General features: G+C 38.8%; 2 protein-coding genes across 2 annotated transcripts in view; one reads left to right on the top strand and one right to left on the bottom strand.

Annotated features, from left to right (window-relative positions):
- SPATA1 (spermatogenesis associated 1) overlaps positions 1–11,688 on the bottom strand; it is a 71,666-nt gene extending 59,978 nt beyond the window's left edge. The window contains 3 exon segments of the mRNA XM_020891293.2: positions 1,823–1,929; positions 7,199–7,380; positions 11,581–11,688. Coding sequence (XP_020746952.2) covers positions 1,823–1,929; positions 7,199–7,306 — 215 coding nt within the window. The 5' untranslated portion in view covers positions 7,307–7,380; positions 11,581–11,688.
- Positions 11,689–11,805: 117 nt separating this feature from the next.
- GNG5 (G protein subunit gamma 5) lies at positions 11,806–19,389 on the top strand. Its single transcript, XM_020891300.2, has 3 exons — positions 11,806–11,996; positions 15,906–16,050; positions 19,164–19,389. Exons 1-2 carry the CDS (start codon positions 11,916–11,918, stop codon positions 16,029–16,031), a joined length of 207 nt encoding a protein of 68 aa, XP_020746959.1. The 5' UTR covers positions 11,806–11,915; the 3' UTR covers positions 16,032–16,050; positions 19,164–19,389.
- Positions 19,390–19,857: the final 468 nt, after the last annotated feature.

Consider the following 19,857-nt stretch of genomic DNA (forward strand, 5'->3'; position numbering starts at 1 on the left):
TCTACATTGCTTGGAACTTTGTAGGCTTGAAGGCTATAAATATATTTTTACAAAATGGTTAAAAGTCACTTAATCAATAAAATCATTAAAATTTTAAATTATCCAAAGGTACAGTTTATAAAAGTCCTTTCTGTACTAAAAAGGACTTATTTTCTCATCTACCTTCAGTTTCACTTTTGTCATCTACCTTCAGTTTTTTTATTAAAATAAAACCTTGCAATGATATTTATATAATGTTATATGTATCTTAAAGAAGGATTTAGCCACAGATAATTATTTTGGAAGTTTGACAGTGTTAGCTAATGTTTAAAACTTTCTTTGATGATCGAATGTCATCAGACTAAACATCTTTGCTTACTGGGAACACTTCATTCCTCAACATCTAAAATTTAAAGCTCTTGTTTGTTCTGAGTTCTTATTTTTGTAGACTTTTAGGGGAATATTATATAATTAACTCATTCAATTAACAAATATATATTGAGCTCCTCTTTGTATCAGACATTGTTGTAGGGTTGAGAATAAGGCAATCAACAAAACAAATATTTTTGCCCTTATAGACCTTATAATCTAATAATGCTAGAAGTGAAAAATTAACAAAGTAATAAGAAAAAATTAAATTCATAAGACACCGCTAAGTACTATTTGCTGTTGTTGTTTAGTCGCTCAGTCCTATCTGATTCTTTGTGACAGCATGGACTGTAGTCTGCCAGGTTCCTCTGTCCATGGGATTCTCCATGCAAGAACACTAGAGTGGGTTGCCATTTATTTCTCCAGGGAATCTTTCCAGTGCAGGGATTGAACCCACGTCTCCTGCATTGGCAGGCAGATTCTTTATTGCTGAGCTACCAGGGAAGCCCAGTACTATAGAGGAACATAAAGCAGGTAAGGATGAGTATTCTGATGATAGAAAATATAAACAAAAAAGTAACATTGGAGAAAAGACATGAATGAAGGAGGTGAGATAGCATATGTAAAGACACAAAGAGCATTTTAGACAAAAGAAACAGCAAGTACAAGAGTTCTGAGGTAGGACTATGTCTAATGTGTTCCAGAACAGAAAGGAAGTTCGTGTGCTTGAAAGAAATGATCGGGAAGATTAGGAAGACTGAGGTGTCCTCAAGAGAAATAACAACAGGCAGTTAGAACACATAGTATCATGTGTGTTTCTGTGAATGTGAAAATATATATATGTTATGTGCGTGCTCAGTTGCTTCAGTCGTATCCAACTTTTTACATCTCAGTGGACCACGGCCCATCAGGCTCCTCTGTCCATGCAATTCTCCAGGCATGAACACTGGAGTGGGTTGCCCTGTCCTTCTCCAGGGGATCTTCCCAAGGAATCAAATCCATGTGCCTTAAGTCTCCTGCATTGGCAGACGGGTCCTTTACCACTAGCGCCACCTGGGAAGCCCATATGTGTTATATGTATATATATATGTGGTGTTTCTATTTTTAAATAGTTCAGTGAAAAAGTCATTGTAGATATGCTAGTTTAACCACTAGTCATAGCTCTTCAGTAGGTTTCTAATTTCAGGTAAATACGGTCTTAATTCTCTTTGTGTATAGCCTGGTTACTACACAGGTTAGTTTTACTCTGTTTTCTAGGTGGCAGTGCGGTGGCTAAGTGATACCTGTTCCTATGGCACTTTTAACAGTTACATAGTATTATTTACTGATAGTATTCATTAAGGCAGGGACTGGATCCATCACACGGACAAGATATTTTTCACTTACAATTTTGAATTTCCACAAAGCATTTTTCTCTGCAGAAAAAAAAAATCACTTTTTCAGATATATTGTAATGTGACTACAAAATACTTGCCTTATAAATCCAGCTGAAATGAATTTGTTAACAACTTCTATTGAAATGGTATTTAACTTATAATTCCATGATCCTTCAGGTACATAAAAAACATGAAGTTCCACCAACTGAATAAATTGAGAATAAAGTCAGTTAAATCATTTTTAAAATCATTTTTAAGTGAGAAAAATCGATTAGTGTCCTCTAGAATTTGAGTTTAATAAACGCTGTTGAAATAAAGAAGGTATATATGTATCCTTCTGAACAAACCCATACAAAAAAACAAAACGAAGAGCCTGAAATAGCTAAGTTGGCTACTTGGCACTGGAGCACATTTTCCCTTGGAAACAATGTCCTAGATGTGGTGCTAGATTTCCTTAACATATATATGACACACAAAACATTTGTGGCTTGCAGTGAGGACACTAGATTGCCAAGATCAGATTTCCTATTACCAACCAATGCCCCTTTCCCTGACCCCTGCCTACACAGTTTATTTCGTGTGACTTTGTGGAATCCTTATTTCTTATATATATACATATATATATATATTTACACACACACACACACACACATATATAGTTCTTATTCTATATATATATAGAATTCATATATATATATATATATATATATATATATATATATATATATAGTCTCCCTAACACAGCTGTGATGATTGTTGCTAGTTCTAACCTGCTGAAGTGTGAATACAGGGGTTTGGGAAATATTTTTGTTTAGCAGAATTTGAGGAAGAACCTATTCCTGACCAGTGATGGATAGGAATGGTTGTTTCCATATAGGGCAGGTGTGTAAGCTTAGATCGTCTCTGTTTATATATTGTCTGTGCTTATATGTACTATCATCTTTTCTATTAATGTTTTATGACCTTAATTAGAATTCACCCACTGAGAATATTTAGATTCCTACAGTTATAGCAAATAAAGACTTAATACTTCAATGAAAGTTTGCTACTCATCCATACTAAAAGTCAAAGCATTTAAATGATTATACACTACAGTATAATGTATCTGAAAAAAATGTTTTTTAAATTTGAAGTAAATATGACCTCACATTAATATTAGTAATTCTTATAGGAAATGAAAATGACTCTTGAATGAGTAATTTGCTCAAGTTGTTATTATAGACCAAGCATATTATCTGTATATTTTGATGTCAGAATATTAACTAATAGTTTAAGATGTATGCATAGATTGAATAGTGAAGTTTCCTATATGCTGTATTTTAAATATCAGGGTTTTTAAAAGATTACTCTCTGGCTATACCATCCTATTAACAGCTAAAAGCTATACTATGTACTAATACTACAATAGTAAATATTAAAGCTATACTAATAAATATTTACATTTCTTACATTTCTTAATGGCTAACTTTTTCCAGAACAACATATTCGAAAAAATACTGAAAATTTTGCAAGCCTGTATTAAAACTCAGGACATCACTTTAAGGTTAAAAATTCTATTTATATCAAAACGCAACTTCACTATAATTTTACTTTCCTGGCTTTAATGGAAGTAAACTCATCAATGATATTCTCATTAAAACAATTAATTATTTAAAAATACATTAAATAGCACAGGAAACTATACTGAATATTCTGTAATAACTTATAAGGGAAAAGAATCTGAAAAAGAATATATATACACACACATGTGTAACTGAATTGCTGTGCTGTGGCTTCCTCCTGCAATGCGGGAGACCTAGGTTCCATCCCTGGGTTCAGACGATCCCCTGGAGAAAGGAACGGCTAACCACTCCAGTATTCTGGCCTGGAGAATTCCATGGACTGCATAATACATGGGGTTGAAAAGAGCTGGACACGGCTGAGTGACTTTCACTTTCATACCTAAAACTTACCTGTGGAGTGGTCAGTTGCTCAGTCATGTCTGACTCTTTGGGACCCCATGGACTGTGTGGCCTGTCAGGTTTCTCTGTCCACAAAATTTCCCAGGCGAGAATACTGGAGTGGTTTGCCATTTCCTACTCCAGGGGCTCTTCCTGACCCAGGGATCAAACCTGCATCTCCTGCACTGGCAGGCATATTCTTTAACACTGAGCCACCTGGGAAGCCCGTCTTAAACTTACACTATATTGTAAATCAACGATGATTAAAAATTTTTAAAAATAAGTGAAAATAAAAATGACTATTCTACAATAAATAAATACATAAATTAAAAATACATTAAAAGGGATACAGAGGGGTATATATTTTGCCTTTTGCCTCTGGCTCCAAAATGGCTAGGCATAGCATTATTGGATCCTGTTTCTATTTAAAATGTTGATATCTTGTTCATCATTGGTTTTTCCATTAATGTTTCATTTTAGAAATATTTTATTATTTATTTAAATTACTTAATTTATTGGGTGCGCCTCTTTAAGTTTTGCACCAAAGACAACTGACTCCTTTGCCTCAGACTAGTCTCAGCCTTGTGAGGGACACAGACAATAAACATTAAATATAAAACACTGGTAAGTTATATAGAAAATTAGAAAGTGAACAGCCCTGGTCAAAAAGAATAAGTAGAGCAGGGCAAAAAAAAAGGGAAGATAAAAGAGGGAGTACTGTTCAGTTTTAAATGGAATAATCCAAATACATATCTAAGAAAACTAACAATTCCTTAATGTCAACTGATATCTAGTCCATATTCAAATTTCCTCTATTGTCCAACTGTCCTCAGAACGTTTTTTCAATCTAGAATCCAATCAAGGATAACATATGCATTTGATTCTCATATCTTTTTTATTTTAATTAAAGTACAGTTGATTTATAATTTTGTGTTAGTTTCAGGTGTAAAGCAAAGTGATTCAGCTTTTTTTTTTCAGATTAAATTCATCTCACACGCTAGCAAAGTAAAGCTCAAAGTTCTCCAAGCTAGGCTTCAACAGTATGTGAACTGTGAAATTCCAAATGTTCAAGCTGGATTTAGAAAAGGCAGAGGAACCAGAGATCACATTGCCAACATCCGCTGGATCATTGAAAAAGCAAGAGAATTCCAGAAAAACATCTACTTCTGTTTCACTGACTACACTAAAGCCTTTGACTGTGTGGATCACAACAAAGTGTGGAAAATTCTTAAAGAGATGGGAATACCAGATCACCTAAATTGCCCCTTGAGAAATCTGTAGGCAGGTCAAGAAGCAACAGTTAGAACTGAATATGGAACAACAGACTGGTTCCAAATATGGAAAGGAGTACGTCAAGGCTGTATACTGTCACCCTGCTTATTTAACTTATATGCAGAGTACATCATGAGAAACGCTGGGCTGGATGAAGTACAAGCTGGAATCAAGATTGCTGGGAGAAATATCAGTAACCTCAGACATGCAGATGACACCACCCTTATGGCAGAAAGCAAAGAACTAAAGATCCTCTTGATGAAAGTGAAAGAGGATAGTGAAAAGGTTGGCTTAAAACTCAACATTCAGAAAACAAAGACCATGGCATCTGGTCCCATCACTTCATGGCAAATAGATGGGGAAACAATGGAAATAGTGAGAGACTTTATTTTGAGGGGCTCCAAAATCATTGCAGATGGTGTCAGCAGCCATGAAATTAAAAGACACTTGCTCCTTGGAAGAAAAGCTACAACCAAACTAGACAGCATAGTCTAGTTGGCAGAGACATTACTTTGCCATCAAGGGTCTGTCTAATCAAAGCTGAACTGTGGTATTGGAGAAGACTCTTCAGAGTCCTTTGTACTGCAAGGAGATCCAACCAGTCCATCCTAAGGAAATCAGTCCTGCATATTCATTGGAGTGACTGATGTTGAAGTTGAAACTCCAATATTTTGGCCACCTGATGCAAAGAGCTGACTCATTTGAAAAGACCCTGATGTTGGGAAAGATTGAAGGCAGGAGGAGAAGGGGACAACAGAGGATGAGATGGTTGGATGGCATCACCGACTCAATGGACATGAGTTTTGAGTAAACTCTGGGAGTTGGTGATGGACAGGGAGGGCTGGCGTGCTGCAGTCCATGGGGTTGCAAAGAGTCAGACACGACTGAGTGACTGAACTGAACTGAGCGTCCAAGAAGTGAAGTTTGAGTAAGGCATTAAGTATGACTCCAAGGTATTTGGCCTCATATGTTAAAAGGATGGATTTGCCATAAGGTCATGGTTAGTACAGGTTTGGGTTGCGGGGAGAAGTATAGTTCAGTTTCAAACATGTTGAGTTTCTGGTGACTATTGGTCATCCAAGTGGAGATTTCAAGTAGGCAGTTGACAACATCTGTCTGGAGTTTGGGAAAGAGGGTTGGGATGGGGATATAAATTTGTGAATACTTAGCATAATGTTGGTATTTAAAACTACTAGATTGAATAAGATCACAATGAGTGCAAACAGAGAAGAGAACAAAGAGCTGACCCCTGAAATTCCCCAGTATCAAGAGATCAGGAAGAAAAATAACACCTAAAAGAGAAGACAGAACAGGGACTTCCTTGGTAGTCTGGTGGCTAAGACTCTGTTCTACCAATGCAGGGGGCCCAGGTTCGATCTCTAGTCAGGGAAATAGATCCCATATGCTGCAACTGAAGATCCTGCAGGCCTAAACTTCAGATCCCATGTGCTGCAACTAAGACCTGATGCAGCCAAATATATAAATAGTTTTTGAAAGAAGACTGAGAATGAACAACAAGGAATTATGTCAAAGAAGAGAGTGATCAATGGTGTCAACTATTGTGCACATACAGATCAAGCATGTGTGGGATAAGAATTAAACAATAGCTTTAGTAATGGAAAGGCGAACAGGGCAGTCGGTTTTGGTGGAGTAGAGGAGTGAAAACTTGTTTGGAGTTAATTTAAAGAAAAAAATGGGAAGAAGGTACTGGGGTTTGAGAAAGTATGAAATAGTTGTCTAAAACAGTGGAACAGAAAATAAGTGGGAGGTAGAATTGTTGCCTCTTAGCAAAAAGTTCCACTTGAGATTCATGCTCATTAATTTAAAGTGAGAATAGTCCTTATGCTGGTATATTTTTCTCCAGCCATGTGCCAGTGTAGGTATACATGAGGAACAGATGAAGATTAACCAGGGTTTTTGTTTTGTCAAGGAGTACAATGAAATGAGAGGGGGTAACGAGTCAAAATTTTGTGCAAGAGAGTGATCAAGAATGCTCCATGATATTTAAGATAGCCAGAGAGGGTATCCTGAGAAACAAACAAGCAAAAAAATATTATAGGGTCAATGCACTAGAGGTACCAGTATAATTGGGGTCCTTAGAGATACAAGATCTGTAATCAAATAATGGGATACAGAAAATTGGGTTCACAGTGGAGTTAGTATCTAATACTTTATATAATCCATATTTTTACGTTATCAAAACTTTTTAAACCAATGGTAGGTAGGTGTTTCTTATATTTTAGCACAAAAAGATTCTCTTACCTCTGATGAAGAAGGTCGACTTGGATTGAGGGACATATTCACCAATGTCTGAATAGGGTAATTATCAGTTGGAATTTTGTAGGGTTTTTTTTTAAATCTTTTCTTCATTTAGTATTTAATAAAGGTTATAACAGATTTTTTGTTTGGCTTGCTTAACTTATAGCATTCCACTCATTTCTGGTCTTTGATTCGTTCAAAAAGTAAACAGAAAAAAACAAAAGGCTTTAAAATAGAGTCAAAATGAAAACTTCGATAAGTATGCAATCTTATAATAATAATTTAAAACAATATACTACTGATAAGTAGGGCTGGTAAATGCAAGGAAAATCATATATCCCATACAACTAAGGGGTAAATTATTAATACAGTAGACTTGTGACTAAAACTCTTTTTACTAAATAATTCATTTTCTCTTGATCAAAAATTAAGCTTAAATATATATAGCTTTTTACATAAAGTAGAAATACACTTTTGGAAGTAGAAGGACTAAAAATACAAAAATGACTGCTGCTATTCAGTCACTCAGTCATGTCTGACTTTTTGCTACCCCGTGGACTGCAGCACACGAGGCTTCCAGGTCCAACACTAACACCCAGAGCTTTCTCAAACTCATGTCCATCAAGTTGGTGATGATATCTAACCACCTCATCCTCTGTCATCCCCTTCTACTCCTGCCTCCAATCTTTCCCAGTGTCAAGGTCTTTTCTAATGAGTCAGTTCTTTGCATCAGGTGGCCAAAGTATTGGAGCTTCAGCTTCATCATCAGTCCTTCCAATGAATGTTAGGACTGATTTCCTTGAGGATTGACTGGTTTGATCTCCTTTCAGTCCAAGGGACTCTGAAGAGTCTTCTCTAACACCACAGTTCAAAAGCAACAATTCTTTGGTCCTCAACTTTCTTCATGGTCCAACTCTCACACACATACATGACTACTAGAAAAACCAAAGCTTTGACTATATGGACATATGTCGGCAAAGTAATGTCTCTGCTTTTTAATATGCTGTCTAGGTTGGATATAGCTTTTCTTCCAAGGAGCAAGTGTCTTTTTAATTTCATGGTTGCAGTCACTATCTGCAATGATTTTGGAGCCCCACAAAATAAAGTCTGTCACTGTTTCCATTGTTTCCCCACCTATTTGCCATGAAGTGATAGGAGTGGATACCATGATCTCAGTTCTTTTTCTTTAAAGCCAGCTTCTTCACTCTCCTCTTTCACTTTTCATCAAGAGGCTATTTAGTTCCTCTTCACTTTCTGCCATAAGGGTGGTGACACTTGCATATCTGAGGTTATTAATATTTCTCTGGGCAATCTTGATTTCAGCTTTTGTGTCATCCAGCCCAGCATTTCGAATGATGTACTCTGCATAAAGGGGCTTCCATTGTGGCTCAGCCAGTAAAGAATCTGCCTATAGTGCGGGAAACCTGGGTTCGATCCCTGGATTGAGAAGATCCCCTGGAGAAGGAAAAGGCTACCCATTCCAGTATACTGGCCTGGAGAATTCCATGAACTGCATAGTCCATGGGGTCACAAAGAGCCAGACACAACTGAGTGACTTTCACTTTCATTTTCACTCTGCCTGTAAGTTAAATAAGCAGGGTGGCAATTTACAGCCTTGACTTACTCCTTTTCCTATTTGGAACCAGTCTGTTGTTCCATGTATGGTTCTAACTGTTGCTTCTTGACCTGCACCCAGATTTCTCAGGAGACAGGTAAGGTGGTCTGGTATTGTCATCTCTTTAAGAATTTTCCACACTTTGTTGTGACCCACACAGTCAAGGCTTTAGTGTAGTCAATAAAGTAGATGTTTTTCTGGAACTCTCTTGCTTTTTTGATGATCCAGCAGATGTTGACAATTGGATCTCTGGTTCCTCAGCCTTTTCTCAATCCGGCTTGAACATCTGGAATTTCACAGTTCATGTACTGTTGAAGCTTAGCTTGGCACATTTAGTATTTTGAGCATTACTTGGCTAGTGTGTGAGATGAGTGCAACTGTGTGGTAGTTTGAACATTCTTTGGCATTGCCTTTCTTCGGGATTGGAATGAAAACTGACCATTTCCAGTCCTGTGGCCACTGTTGAATTTTCCAAATTTGCTGGCATATTGAGTGCAGCACTTTCACAGTATCATCTTTTAGGATTCAAAATAATTCAGCTGGAATTCCATCACCTCCACTAACTTTGTTTGTAGTGATGCTTCCTAAGGTCCACTTAACTTCATATTCCAGGATGTCTGGCTCTTGGTGAGTGATCATACCATCATGGTTATCTGGGTCATTAAGATCTTTTTTGTATGGTCCTTCTGTGTATTGTTGCTACCTTTTCTGATTCTGTTAGGTCCATACCATTTATAGGTGTATGAGGCTTCCCCTACGGCTCAGCAATAAAGAATCCACCTGTAATTCAGGAGACACAGGTTTAATCTCTTGGTTGGGAAGATCCCCTAGGGAAGGAAATGGCAACCCGGTACTCCAGTATCCTTGCCTGGGAAATCGCATGGACAGAGGAGCCTGGCAGGTTACAGTCTATAGGATTGCAAAGGAGTGGGAAACAGCTTAGTGACTAAACAATATATATGCATGTGGCAATTTATCAGTTAAGAATTAACGGTAATAATCTATAATAAATACAGCACACAGGTAATCATTAACTAGTATGCCAATTGGGAGACTACAACTTTCATTTTTAGTGGATGCATTAAAAATTTGATATTCTAATTCAGAACTAATTTTTGATTAATTGAACTCAAGACAGAGCAATCAAGACCTGCTTTACTATTAATATTATCCTAAGGTAAACTGGTCAAGGCTATGGTTTTTCCAGTGGTCATGTATGGATGTGAGAGTTGGGCTGTGAAGAAAGCTTAGCACCAAAAAATTGATGCTTTTGAACTGTGGTGTTGGAGGAGAGTCCCTTGGATTGCAGGGAGATCCAACCAGTCCATCCTAAAAGAGATCAGTCCTGGGTGTTCATTGGAAGGACTGATGCTGAAGCTGAAACTCCAGTACTTTGGTCACCTCATGGGAAGAGTTGACTCATTGGAAAAAACCTTGATGCTAGGAGGGATTGGGGGCAGGAGGAGAACGGGATGATAGAGGATGAGATGGCTGGATGGCATCGTCGACTTGATGGGCATGAGTTTGAATAAACTCCGGGAGTTGGTGATGGGTGCTGAGATTCATGGGGTCGCAAAGAGTCGGACATGACTGAGCAACTGAAATGAATGAAGTATGAATGAGATTAGTTAACAAAGCATAAAGGTCAAATAATTTTCACTACTACTAGGGAAGAGGAAAAAGAGACATTTATTGAGATACTTGTCATACTCTTTACATATAAACTTTCATTCAGAAAGACAATTCTGCGAAGTAGGCTTTATTATTTCATTTTGAAATGAGGAAACGGAAGCTCAGGAAAGTGGCCTGCCCAGGGATACCAAGGTAGGAGACAGAGACAGAATTCAAACTCTGGTCTAGTTCCAGCCAAGTAAACTGTACATTCCTGTGAAGTGATTTAAACTGTTTTACAAGTTAGGTTTTGTTGAGATAGAGCACACGACACACAGATTTCTCACTATACAAAGCAATTGAAATGTATTAATGATGAAATTATGCACGTTTCTAGAAAATACTAGTGTATTCACTGACGGACTATACCAGCTGAACAAGAAACATTTGTCCTAAGTGCGTGACCTACGTTCCCATGTGTGAAACATGCAGTGTCTGAGCCTTCTTTGCTTAATTCCATCCTACTATTTCTCCTGAAAGCTCCTCTGAAGGTCAATTTCAAGCATCAGGTAATAAGCTACAACTGAAACATAAAAGAGCAAACTTTCTCAAAGTTTTTATTTCTTACAGTACAACAAACGTTTATCCACCAAATGAAATGGACACGAAGAGATAAATACAATTTTTAGTCAGCACCTTGGCTTCTTCACAATCGTTTCTTAAAAAACGAGAGGTAAGAGGCGCCAGAAACCAAACCTTGTGAAGACCCCCTTTTCTCTAGCGAACCAGCGCCCTCGCTGCCCGCCGCCCGGCTCCTCTCGGTCGGTTAGAGACCTCGCGCCCTCCTTCACTCTCGGGGGTCTGTCGGTGGGAAGCCATCTGCGGAAGGGCCGCCCGCTGGACAAAAACGGTCGCTGAGGGACGCGTCCCTAGGGGACAAGGTGCCAGCGACTCAAGCCCATACTTCTAGCTCCTACGCCTCCGTGGGGCTCTCCCTTCCCTTTCCTCAATCTCTGCCAACTCTGCCAGGGACACTGGAACCGCCTCGTAGTCCCGCCACCATGACTGTTACAAAGTCTCTCAACAACTGACTTCCCTCACCGACCCTCTTTGGAGTCCCTTTCGGGTCTCGCAGGATAACTACGGTCTCTTTCCTTACCTCTCCAACTCTGCCTCTCGGGAGAGGGAGGACGGAGAGGATGGGCGTCCGTTCCAGTCGGCGTCCCGTAGCTGCCACGCCCACCGTCCGCTCCGCCCCTTCTCCCTCCCAACTCTCCCCTCACCCTCGGAAGCTCGCGCTCCCTTTCGGGTGTGGAGCCAAAACGGCGGGCGAGGGAGAGCGCGCATGCGCGTTGAGGGTGGAGCCGCTGGGTAAAGGACCGGAAACTTAAGAGACAAAGTTCCGAGTCTCACCCCCAGCCCCGCCGACTGGCCCAGCGGACCCACCGCAGACCTGCCGACGGCCCGCGGATCTGCTATCCTTTCGAGTGCGCCATGTCTGGTTCATCCAGCGTCGCGGCTATGAAAAAAGTGGTTCAACAGCTCCGGCTGGAGGCCGGGCTCAATCGGGTGAAGGTGAGCGGGGGCGGGTGGCCGAGGGGGAGGGGAAGGCGGGGAGGTGGCGGGTGGGATACTGCAGGCGAGCTGACGCGGCGGCCGCCACTCGCCCCTGGGGAGAACGCCGGCGCGGCGGCCGCGATCTCGGCCAGCTTTAGAGAGGTAGCGGCACGGGTCGGCGCTGTGGTTTGGGGGGCCGGTTAGTGCGCCCTTGCGCCCCAAGGCGGTCCCAGGCGGGCTGGCCCTGGGTTGAACAGCCGCTTTCCGCATTCCGGCCCTCGTCCCTGTCTTCCTCCCTCGGCAGTACTCTGGCGGCTGGGCTCCCCAAGAGCTGCGCCTCCGCCCGCGCCCTTCCCGGCTCTCGCGACCGTTTCCCTCGTTTCTTGTCACCGGACGGAGTTTTATCCGCCTTTTGATTCACAACAGAAGTATTTTTTCATGTCAGAACTTTCCCAAATCCACACCCTTTAGTAGCCGAGCCTTACTTCCAGCTCCACTATTCACCGAACACACACTTGAAAACGAATTCCTGCATAACTTTAATTGTAGGTTAAAGAAGCCTGTTTTGGAAACGTTTACAGTGTCTAAGATTACCACTGGTGCCCTGCGCAAACTCGGACAAAGCGTGCATTTCAGGGCATATCTCCTGGTCTGCATACCCGACAAAGTAATTAGGGTGGACCAGTGTTATTTATTTTGGCGTCTGGTTAGCATTGACCTTGTCCTGAGATATTTACTTTGGGGTAAAGTCGTGTGTGTGTGTTGAAAGGACAAGCTGACGTTAACTGCTGTTCCAGGTTTCTTGATTTTTTAAATCCTGCGTGGATTGGCTTCTTTGTCGTGCACTCAGTTTACATGTGAAACGCTTACTGTAATTAGAAAAGAAACAGGGAAGGATATAAACCATGCTTGTGTTGAAAGAAATAGCCAGTTTCCAAGATGATTTGATTCTTCACTCATCACACTGGTTTTTACTTCCCCCTGAAGTGTTTCGTGTTGTAAGACGCTCTCTCTTTACCTATTTCCTTATGTAGAAATGCCAGGAACCTGGTTTACCCGGTTGTGGTCATCTCAAAAGGGAAGGGAAATTCCCATCTGTCTTGGGATGGGATTCCCCTCCCTTCTTGTCCTTTAAGTGCTATAAACACCATTGCTGTGTGGAATCCATTTCTCTAATTTCCAGATTCTTACCTCATCCCAGTGATTTATGGTTAGCCTTGCCTGGATTTATCTCTGAAATCATTGTTATTATTCAGGTGTGCCTTCATCTTAGGTTGGAGTGGCCGAGGAAAGAAAAAAACGGGAAGGGGGGGGCAAAAAAAGGCTGGTTGAAAGCAGTAAGTGTTAAGTAGGGATATTTAGTCCTAGTCCAAAGAAAATGAATATACCCTGAGGGCTTCACCTTAAAAACCCTAGCTCTTGCAATAACTCTCCAGCGGGGTGCCTTCCTCCAGTACTAAAGAGGGTTTTGGTCAGCATCATTAAAGCCATCACAAGGGTTTGGTTCTAGAAATCTCAAGTCTAAATGGCAGGGCTGTGTGTAGCAAGGAGGAAAGCACCTCACCTTGGGGGAATTGAAATGAACTTTTCTTTGGACATGTTGCAAAATGTGGTGAGTTAGATTTCATTTTGTGCTTCTGTTTTACCCATGACTTTGCTAGATGCTTTTGTAGTGCCACTTTACTTTTGAATTAGCACGAGTTTATTTTTTAAAAGCTTTTGTTTGAGTAGTTGATAGAAATTATCACAAATGCTTGACAAACTCCCCCAGTGTTGGTGACCATACACTTTGTTCCCAACCCAGGGCACTTTTGAGAGGGAAAGAGGCTCTGATAATTATGCCAGGATTATAGGGTTTCAACCTCTCTGATGGTTATTATAGTGCCTTAGGGGCTAGCAGCTTGTTTTGAGTTTTAAGCCTTTATCTCCACTCTCCCTATTGATTGGAATTCTTACTGGTTATTTTCACTAATGGTTCCTTGGCTGGATCTCTTGTCACATATCTCAATTTAAATGTCACCTTCTTGAAAACACTTTGCCACAGGTCCTGATCTAACAAACTACTCTTTTTTTTTTCCTGCAGATCATCTTGTCTCTTTTCATCTGAACTGTTAGCTCTGTATCAGGGGCCTGGTTTTTCTTCCTCAGGGCCTAGAATTATATTAGGCACATAGAGGTGATGAGAGGTTTGTGAAAGGGAGTTTAAGTTGGAGTCTGCCTACATTTTGGCAGAAAATTAAGATTCTTTCTCATGTTTATGCTCAGTCATGTCCTGAGCATAAAGTCACAAGTCTTTGTGACCCTATGGACTATAGCCCACAAGGCTCCTCTGTCCATGGGATTTTCCCAGCAAGGATACTGAGTGGGTTCCCATGCCCTTCTCCAGGGGATCTTTCCAGACTCAGATATCGAACCCACATCTCTTATGTATCTCCTGCATTGACATATGGGTTCTTTATCGCTGAGTCACAGGGGAAGCGCAGTAGATTCTTTACTGCTGGTTAATGTGAATGAATGAAACCATGTTATAAGATACTAAAAAATGATACCACCCTTCCCCCACTGTAGCTACACTTGTGAGGGGGAGCAGGGTGCCCATTTCTTGTAGTACTTGGAACCCAAAACTACTTACACAGTTGCTAAATAGATTCATGAAACTCTTTATCCTGGGCTGGTGTATAAACCAAACATATAAGTAGATTCCAGAAGAGTTTAGATTCATCTCACGGTGATGGATCCGTTTATCAGAAGCTGTCATGTGCACTTGTGATGCCCTTAGCTCCCTTTCAGAGGCTAAATATTACCCAGCCAGATTGGACACCTGTTCTTATCCTTGTAGATAGTTAAAACAGAATAAAATAAATGATTGCCTTCCTCATCTTCCTAAATCACAATTCAAGAGTTAGGATACTATATTTATTTGAGGCATCCTTTAGTCATTTATGTTATATATCTGAACTAATCAGTTTATTGTTTTGGTGTCCTGCACCATGCCTTCACAGAATATATACAAATAGTAGATGTTGAAGTTGGTATAAAGTTGTTTTAACTGTGAAACCACAGAAGTTCTCTAAGTCCTGTTTGATTGGCTTTGTACATATATGAAAATTATTAAGTCACATTTAAGGCAGTTTCTTAAAGGCAGGCTGCTCAGTAAAGTTCTTAAATTGAAGTTTGCTAATAATTAGCCTTTCAGTCACATGTCACTGAGCAGAAACTGTCATTGTCCAATTTTGTAACATAGAACAGCTGATGGTATGTAATACCAAGACACTCACAGAATTTTCTCAGTATACCGCTTTCAAGACAGAGTGATAGTTTACTGGCATTTTAATTTATCTTTACCCTATAATATCCTGTGTATCGCTTTTAATAAAAAAAAATGTTGAGTACCTTCATGGTTACATTAGAACATCCTGTTTTATTAGTAAACTAGCAAGATGTACTATGCTTTGCAGATAACAGAATTGTACTGTTCATGCTTGTTTTATTTACATGGAGTGTTTTGACTGTATATGATTGTGTATCAAACATATGTATATGTTGACAGCATATGACTGTTGATGAGCTTCCTGGTGGCTAAGTGGCAAAGAATCCACCTGCCAAGCAGGAGATGCAGGTTTGATCCCTGGGTCAAGAAGATCCCTTGGAGAATGAAATGGCACCCCAGTCCAATATTCTTGCCTGGACATGGACAGAGGAGCCTGGTGGGCTACAGTTGATGGAATTGCAAAAGTCAGACATGATTTAGTCAGACACAATTTAGCCACCAAACAACAACAGTATGACTGGTGACCTTCAATTAGCATATATATTTTTTGAGTTAAGTGTTTATTGGCAGATATTTTTATTAAAGATTTGAGAAAACTTTCATTAAAACATTGTTATCACCTCCCACTCCCTCCCCCCACCGCTTGTTATATGCAGGTTTCCCAGGCAGCTGCAGATTTGAAACAGTTCTGTCTGCAGAATGCTCAACATGACCCTCTGCTGACTGGAGTATCTTCAAGTACAAATCCCTTCAGGCCCCAGAAAGTCTGTTCCTTTTTATAGTAAGATGAATCTTGACAAGGTAAGTTTCCTTAAATTAAAACAACAAAACTCCATATAGTAGGGATAAGGAGTCAAGTTTCTTTCTTTGTAGCACTTTATAAGTTGAGCAAGATCTCACCATAGTTTTGTTTTGCACTTGGATTTTCCAGTCTTTTTTGTTTTGTGAAGATTGAGGAAATTCGCTGATTTAGTAATCATGAAGACTAGTTGTTTCTATTTTACCAGAGGGTTAAGTAGAGGATTTAATAACCATAAAGAAGATATAGGGGTTACTAGAAAATTTCACTATTGTGACAAGCCATGTTAACCCTTTATAGTATTGCCTAATGGTGTACTCTGGTGTCCCCAAATACTAATTTTTTTGTACCCAGAAAATATTTAGACATTTAAAGAAATCTGCTGTGTTCATGGTGGTGACTTTTAACGTACTGTCAGTGGATTTGGATTAATTATGATCTACTAGAATAGCATAGAAAAGAATTGAAGTAGTGAGTGCAAACTGAGGAGATAGCTGCATAAGCTGACATAGTGCAGGCATTTGGAGTTGGGGACAAAAGGTTTTAACTTTATTCTTTTTAGGTAAAGATAATGAGAGGGAAATGAAGTATGTAAGTTTATGGTGGGAGACGGTTGGTTTTCAGAGGATTAAGAAACTAAAATTTGGGTGGGTTTAAAGCATACTTCTATATGTTAACCTGTCAAAACAGATGTCAATATGTGTAAAAATGTATAATGTTAATCCACAAGAGAGGTGGCCAGACAACATGATGTGTGGATAATTGAAAATGGACTCTTAACGGTACTGCTTTCATGAAGCCATAGGACTTTAGTCAGAGCATTTATTTGTTATAAAGACAACTCTGTGTATGGTACACACCCTCTGCAAATATTCTGACTCCTCACAGTGCAGGAAGCTGCTTCCTAAAATACCATGTTACATAGTTGTGCCCTCCCTTATTAAATTTAGTAGACTTGGGAGTGTCCAGGAAGTCTGTATAAGTAACAACATGTCTCTAGTAAATACCATGATTGGTTGAATTGGTTAAGGTTTTTCAAACAGGGAAAAAACTACCTTTGAGTTCAAGGAAGTAATTCTTTTCAACATTCAAGCACCTTCATATTTAACAGGTAAAGGTTTTTTGCTTCTGGCAATTTTGAGAAATTCCGTATTATGGTTCCTCTTGTATTTTCCTCACAAGTTTATTTTCATTGAAAATACTGCTAAGTGTGGCTTCTTAACTGGCTGTTCATAGTTTCATTTCATAGAATACAGATCAGTGCCTAATTAACTTGGCTCTGGTTGGGATAAGAATCCAGATTTCAAAGTAAAATAATGGCTGTTAATCCTGGCAGTATAATAAAAACCCACAGGTTTATGAATATTATGATTTGAAGCACTCTTGGCTAGGAAAAGTATTTGGATGGAAAAGCATTTCTTCTCAAACATGAATGTAGCTACAAATCACTTTGTTGAAATAGAGATTCTGAAACAATAGGTCTGGGACATGCTGATGGTGGTGGTCCTTGGTACACTGAGTGGCATGGATGCAAAACATCTGTATTTAAATCTGTGCTTAAGTCTTTACACTCATAACTTTTAAAAATACATATAACTTACAGCATAGATATTTTAGCAACAAATAGTCCAAGGTATTAAAATAGAAGTTACCATGATTTGCACACCTAGAAATAACCACTGTTAACAGATGTTTCCTTTTAAGACAAAAAAAAAATAAAAATCATTGAAAAATGATTATAGTATGCAGTTTTGTTTTTTTGAAGTTGAATTTTCTTGTTTCATTTAATAGTCTTTGTAAATTCCCTGGTGGTCAAGTGCTTAGGCTTTGGTGCTCTCATTTAATAGTTTTTGTAAATGAGATTTTTCTGTGGTTGTACTATAACTTAAATTATACTTCATCAAATATTGAGGTTTCCAAATCTGAGGCTACACTGAGGTGAACATCTTGGTACCTATAAGTATACTCTACCCATTTCTTTAAAATAAACTTCTGGAAGTAAGTTATTCAGTAAGGAATGACATTTAAAATTTAATAACCTTGATAATATTGCCAAATTAAACTCTGCTGTTCCACCTGGAGCTTAAGAGTACTTTTGGCTGAGCCCCTGCCAAACAGATCACAGATTGTTTGCTACTATTTCCTGCCTATCTCAGTTTTGTAATTTGCAAAACTTGAGGCTAAACATTTTCACCACTGATTCTGTTTATGCTTCTTGTAAAACTTTCTGTAATGAAGTAACAGGAAATTTTAAATCACTATAAAAAACCAATTATCTGCTACCCAGAATTAAATGGTTTACCTTGTTATCTCTGAGCTGTGCAGCCCATGGATCTCAGTTCCCAGCCAGGGAGTGAACCTGCTCCCTTGGCAGTGAAAGACCAGAGTCCTAACTACTGGACCTCAAGGGGGTTCCCAGCCTTGTTAATTTTTATAAAGAAGATACTTTTTCTACCTTTCCAAATATATAACTTACCCTGGAGTTGTTATGCCCATGTATTTTATAGTTCTAAAACCCAGCTGTTATTTTTAAAGAATAACTATTAATGCATTATTTTTGAGATTTGTGTTAATCCATAGATTGTTTAGTCATTTTAATTGTTGTATTGTATTCCATCATGTTTATAAACCTTAGTTTACTTATACATTGTCCTATTGAGTTGCATTTCTTTGCTATTAAAACACTACTATAGTCAATATCTGTGTGTCTAGATTTATGTGGGTAAACAGAAGTGACTGCATCTTGCTCTCAGTTGTTGCTCATTTTTTAGAAGTGCTCAGATATCTCCCATCATGAGATTTTTATATTAACCTTTTTAAAAATTAGAATCCCCAGAGAGTGTTTTTTTTTAATGTATTGGCAAGTTACTCTTTAGGTCCTTTCATTCACGCATTTTCTATGCCGCCCCTCTCCACCCCCCAAAAAAACCAACTGGGATGTGATTTTTTTTTAAGGAAAAAAAAAACAGGCTTAGTTTAATTGAAAGTACTTTATAAGCTTACACTATTTAAATACCCTAAAAGTGATGTAATGTAAGATGTACTGCTATTCATAAAAAAAGCTATTGTTCTTATGATACTTTACCCTAATTCACTTTATCTTTTTCCATTTCAGGTTTTCCAAACCACTTTTCATAAACCAGTGAATATTCAAAGGAAAGCTAAATTTGAAGCCTGTACAAAAGCCTCTCTGTAACGTGCCATACTACACAAACTTCTACTTTTGTCAGTCCTTAATGTCTACCTCTATGAATATTCTTAATTTTCTGTTTCACAAGGGTAATTATTTTATATACACTGATGGCAGCATACAATAAAATACTTAGTATAAAAGTTTTATGTATTAATTTGTTTTGTACACTTAAAAAATGAAAACTTCCCCATCATACTTTTGATTAAATTTTTAATGTTCTAACAACTCATCTCACATAACTTTATGCCATGTATTTACAAGATTACTAGGGAATTAAAGACTGCAAAGTAATTCTTTTAAGGTCAGGAGAAGGCTGCTAGTAATACTAGTTTTTATTCATGAGTTATTTACATGGTTAACTTTGTTTTCTAATAAAGCCCTTTGTTGGGTGTTACTTCATATTAGGTGGCACTCCTAATAAGGATAGTAAAGACTAGACATAATTCCATTTTAAGTTGTGAGAAACATTCAGAGCCTGAATTAATTCCTGAATGGAGCCCTACAGTACAATGTAATGAGGTAAAGAAATACCAAGGAAAAAAGGAACCAAAAGCAAGTATCAATAATTTGCAACTTTTGCTCTTAAGTCCTTAGCAAACCATCTTGCTTTAAAACT

The sequence above is a fragment of the Odocoileus virginianus genome, chromosome 5 (assembly GCF_023699985.2).
Source record: "Odocoileus virginianus isolate 20LAN1187 ecotype Illinois chromosome 5, Ovbor_1.2, whole genome shotgun sequence".
NCBI classification, from domain to species: domain Eukaryota; kingdom Metazoa; phylum Chordata; class Mammalia; order Artiodactyla; family Cervidae; genus Odocoileus; species Odocoileus virginianus.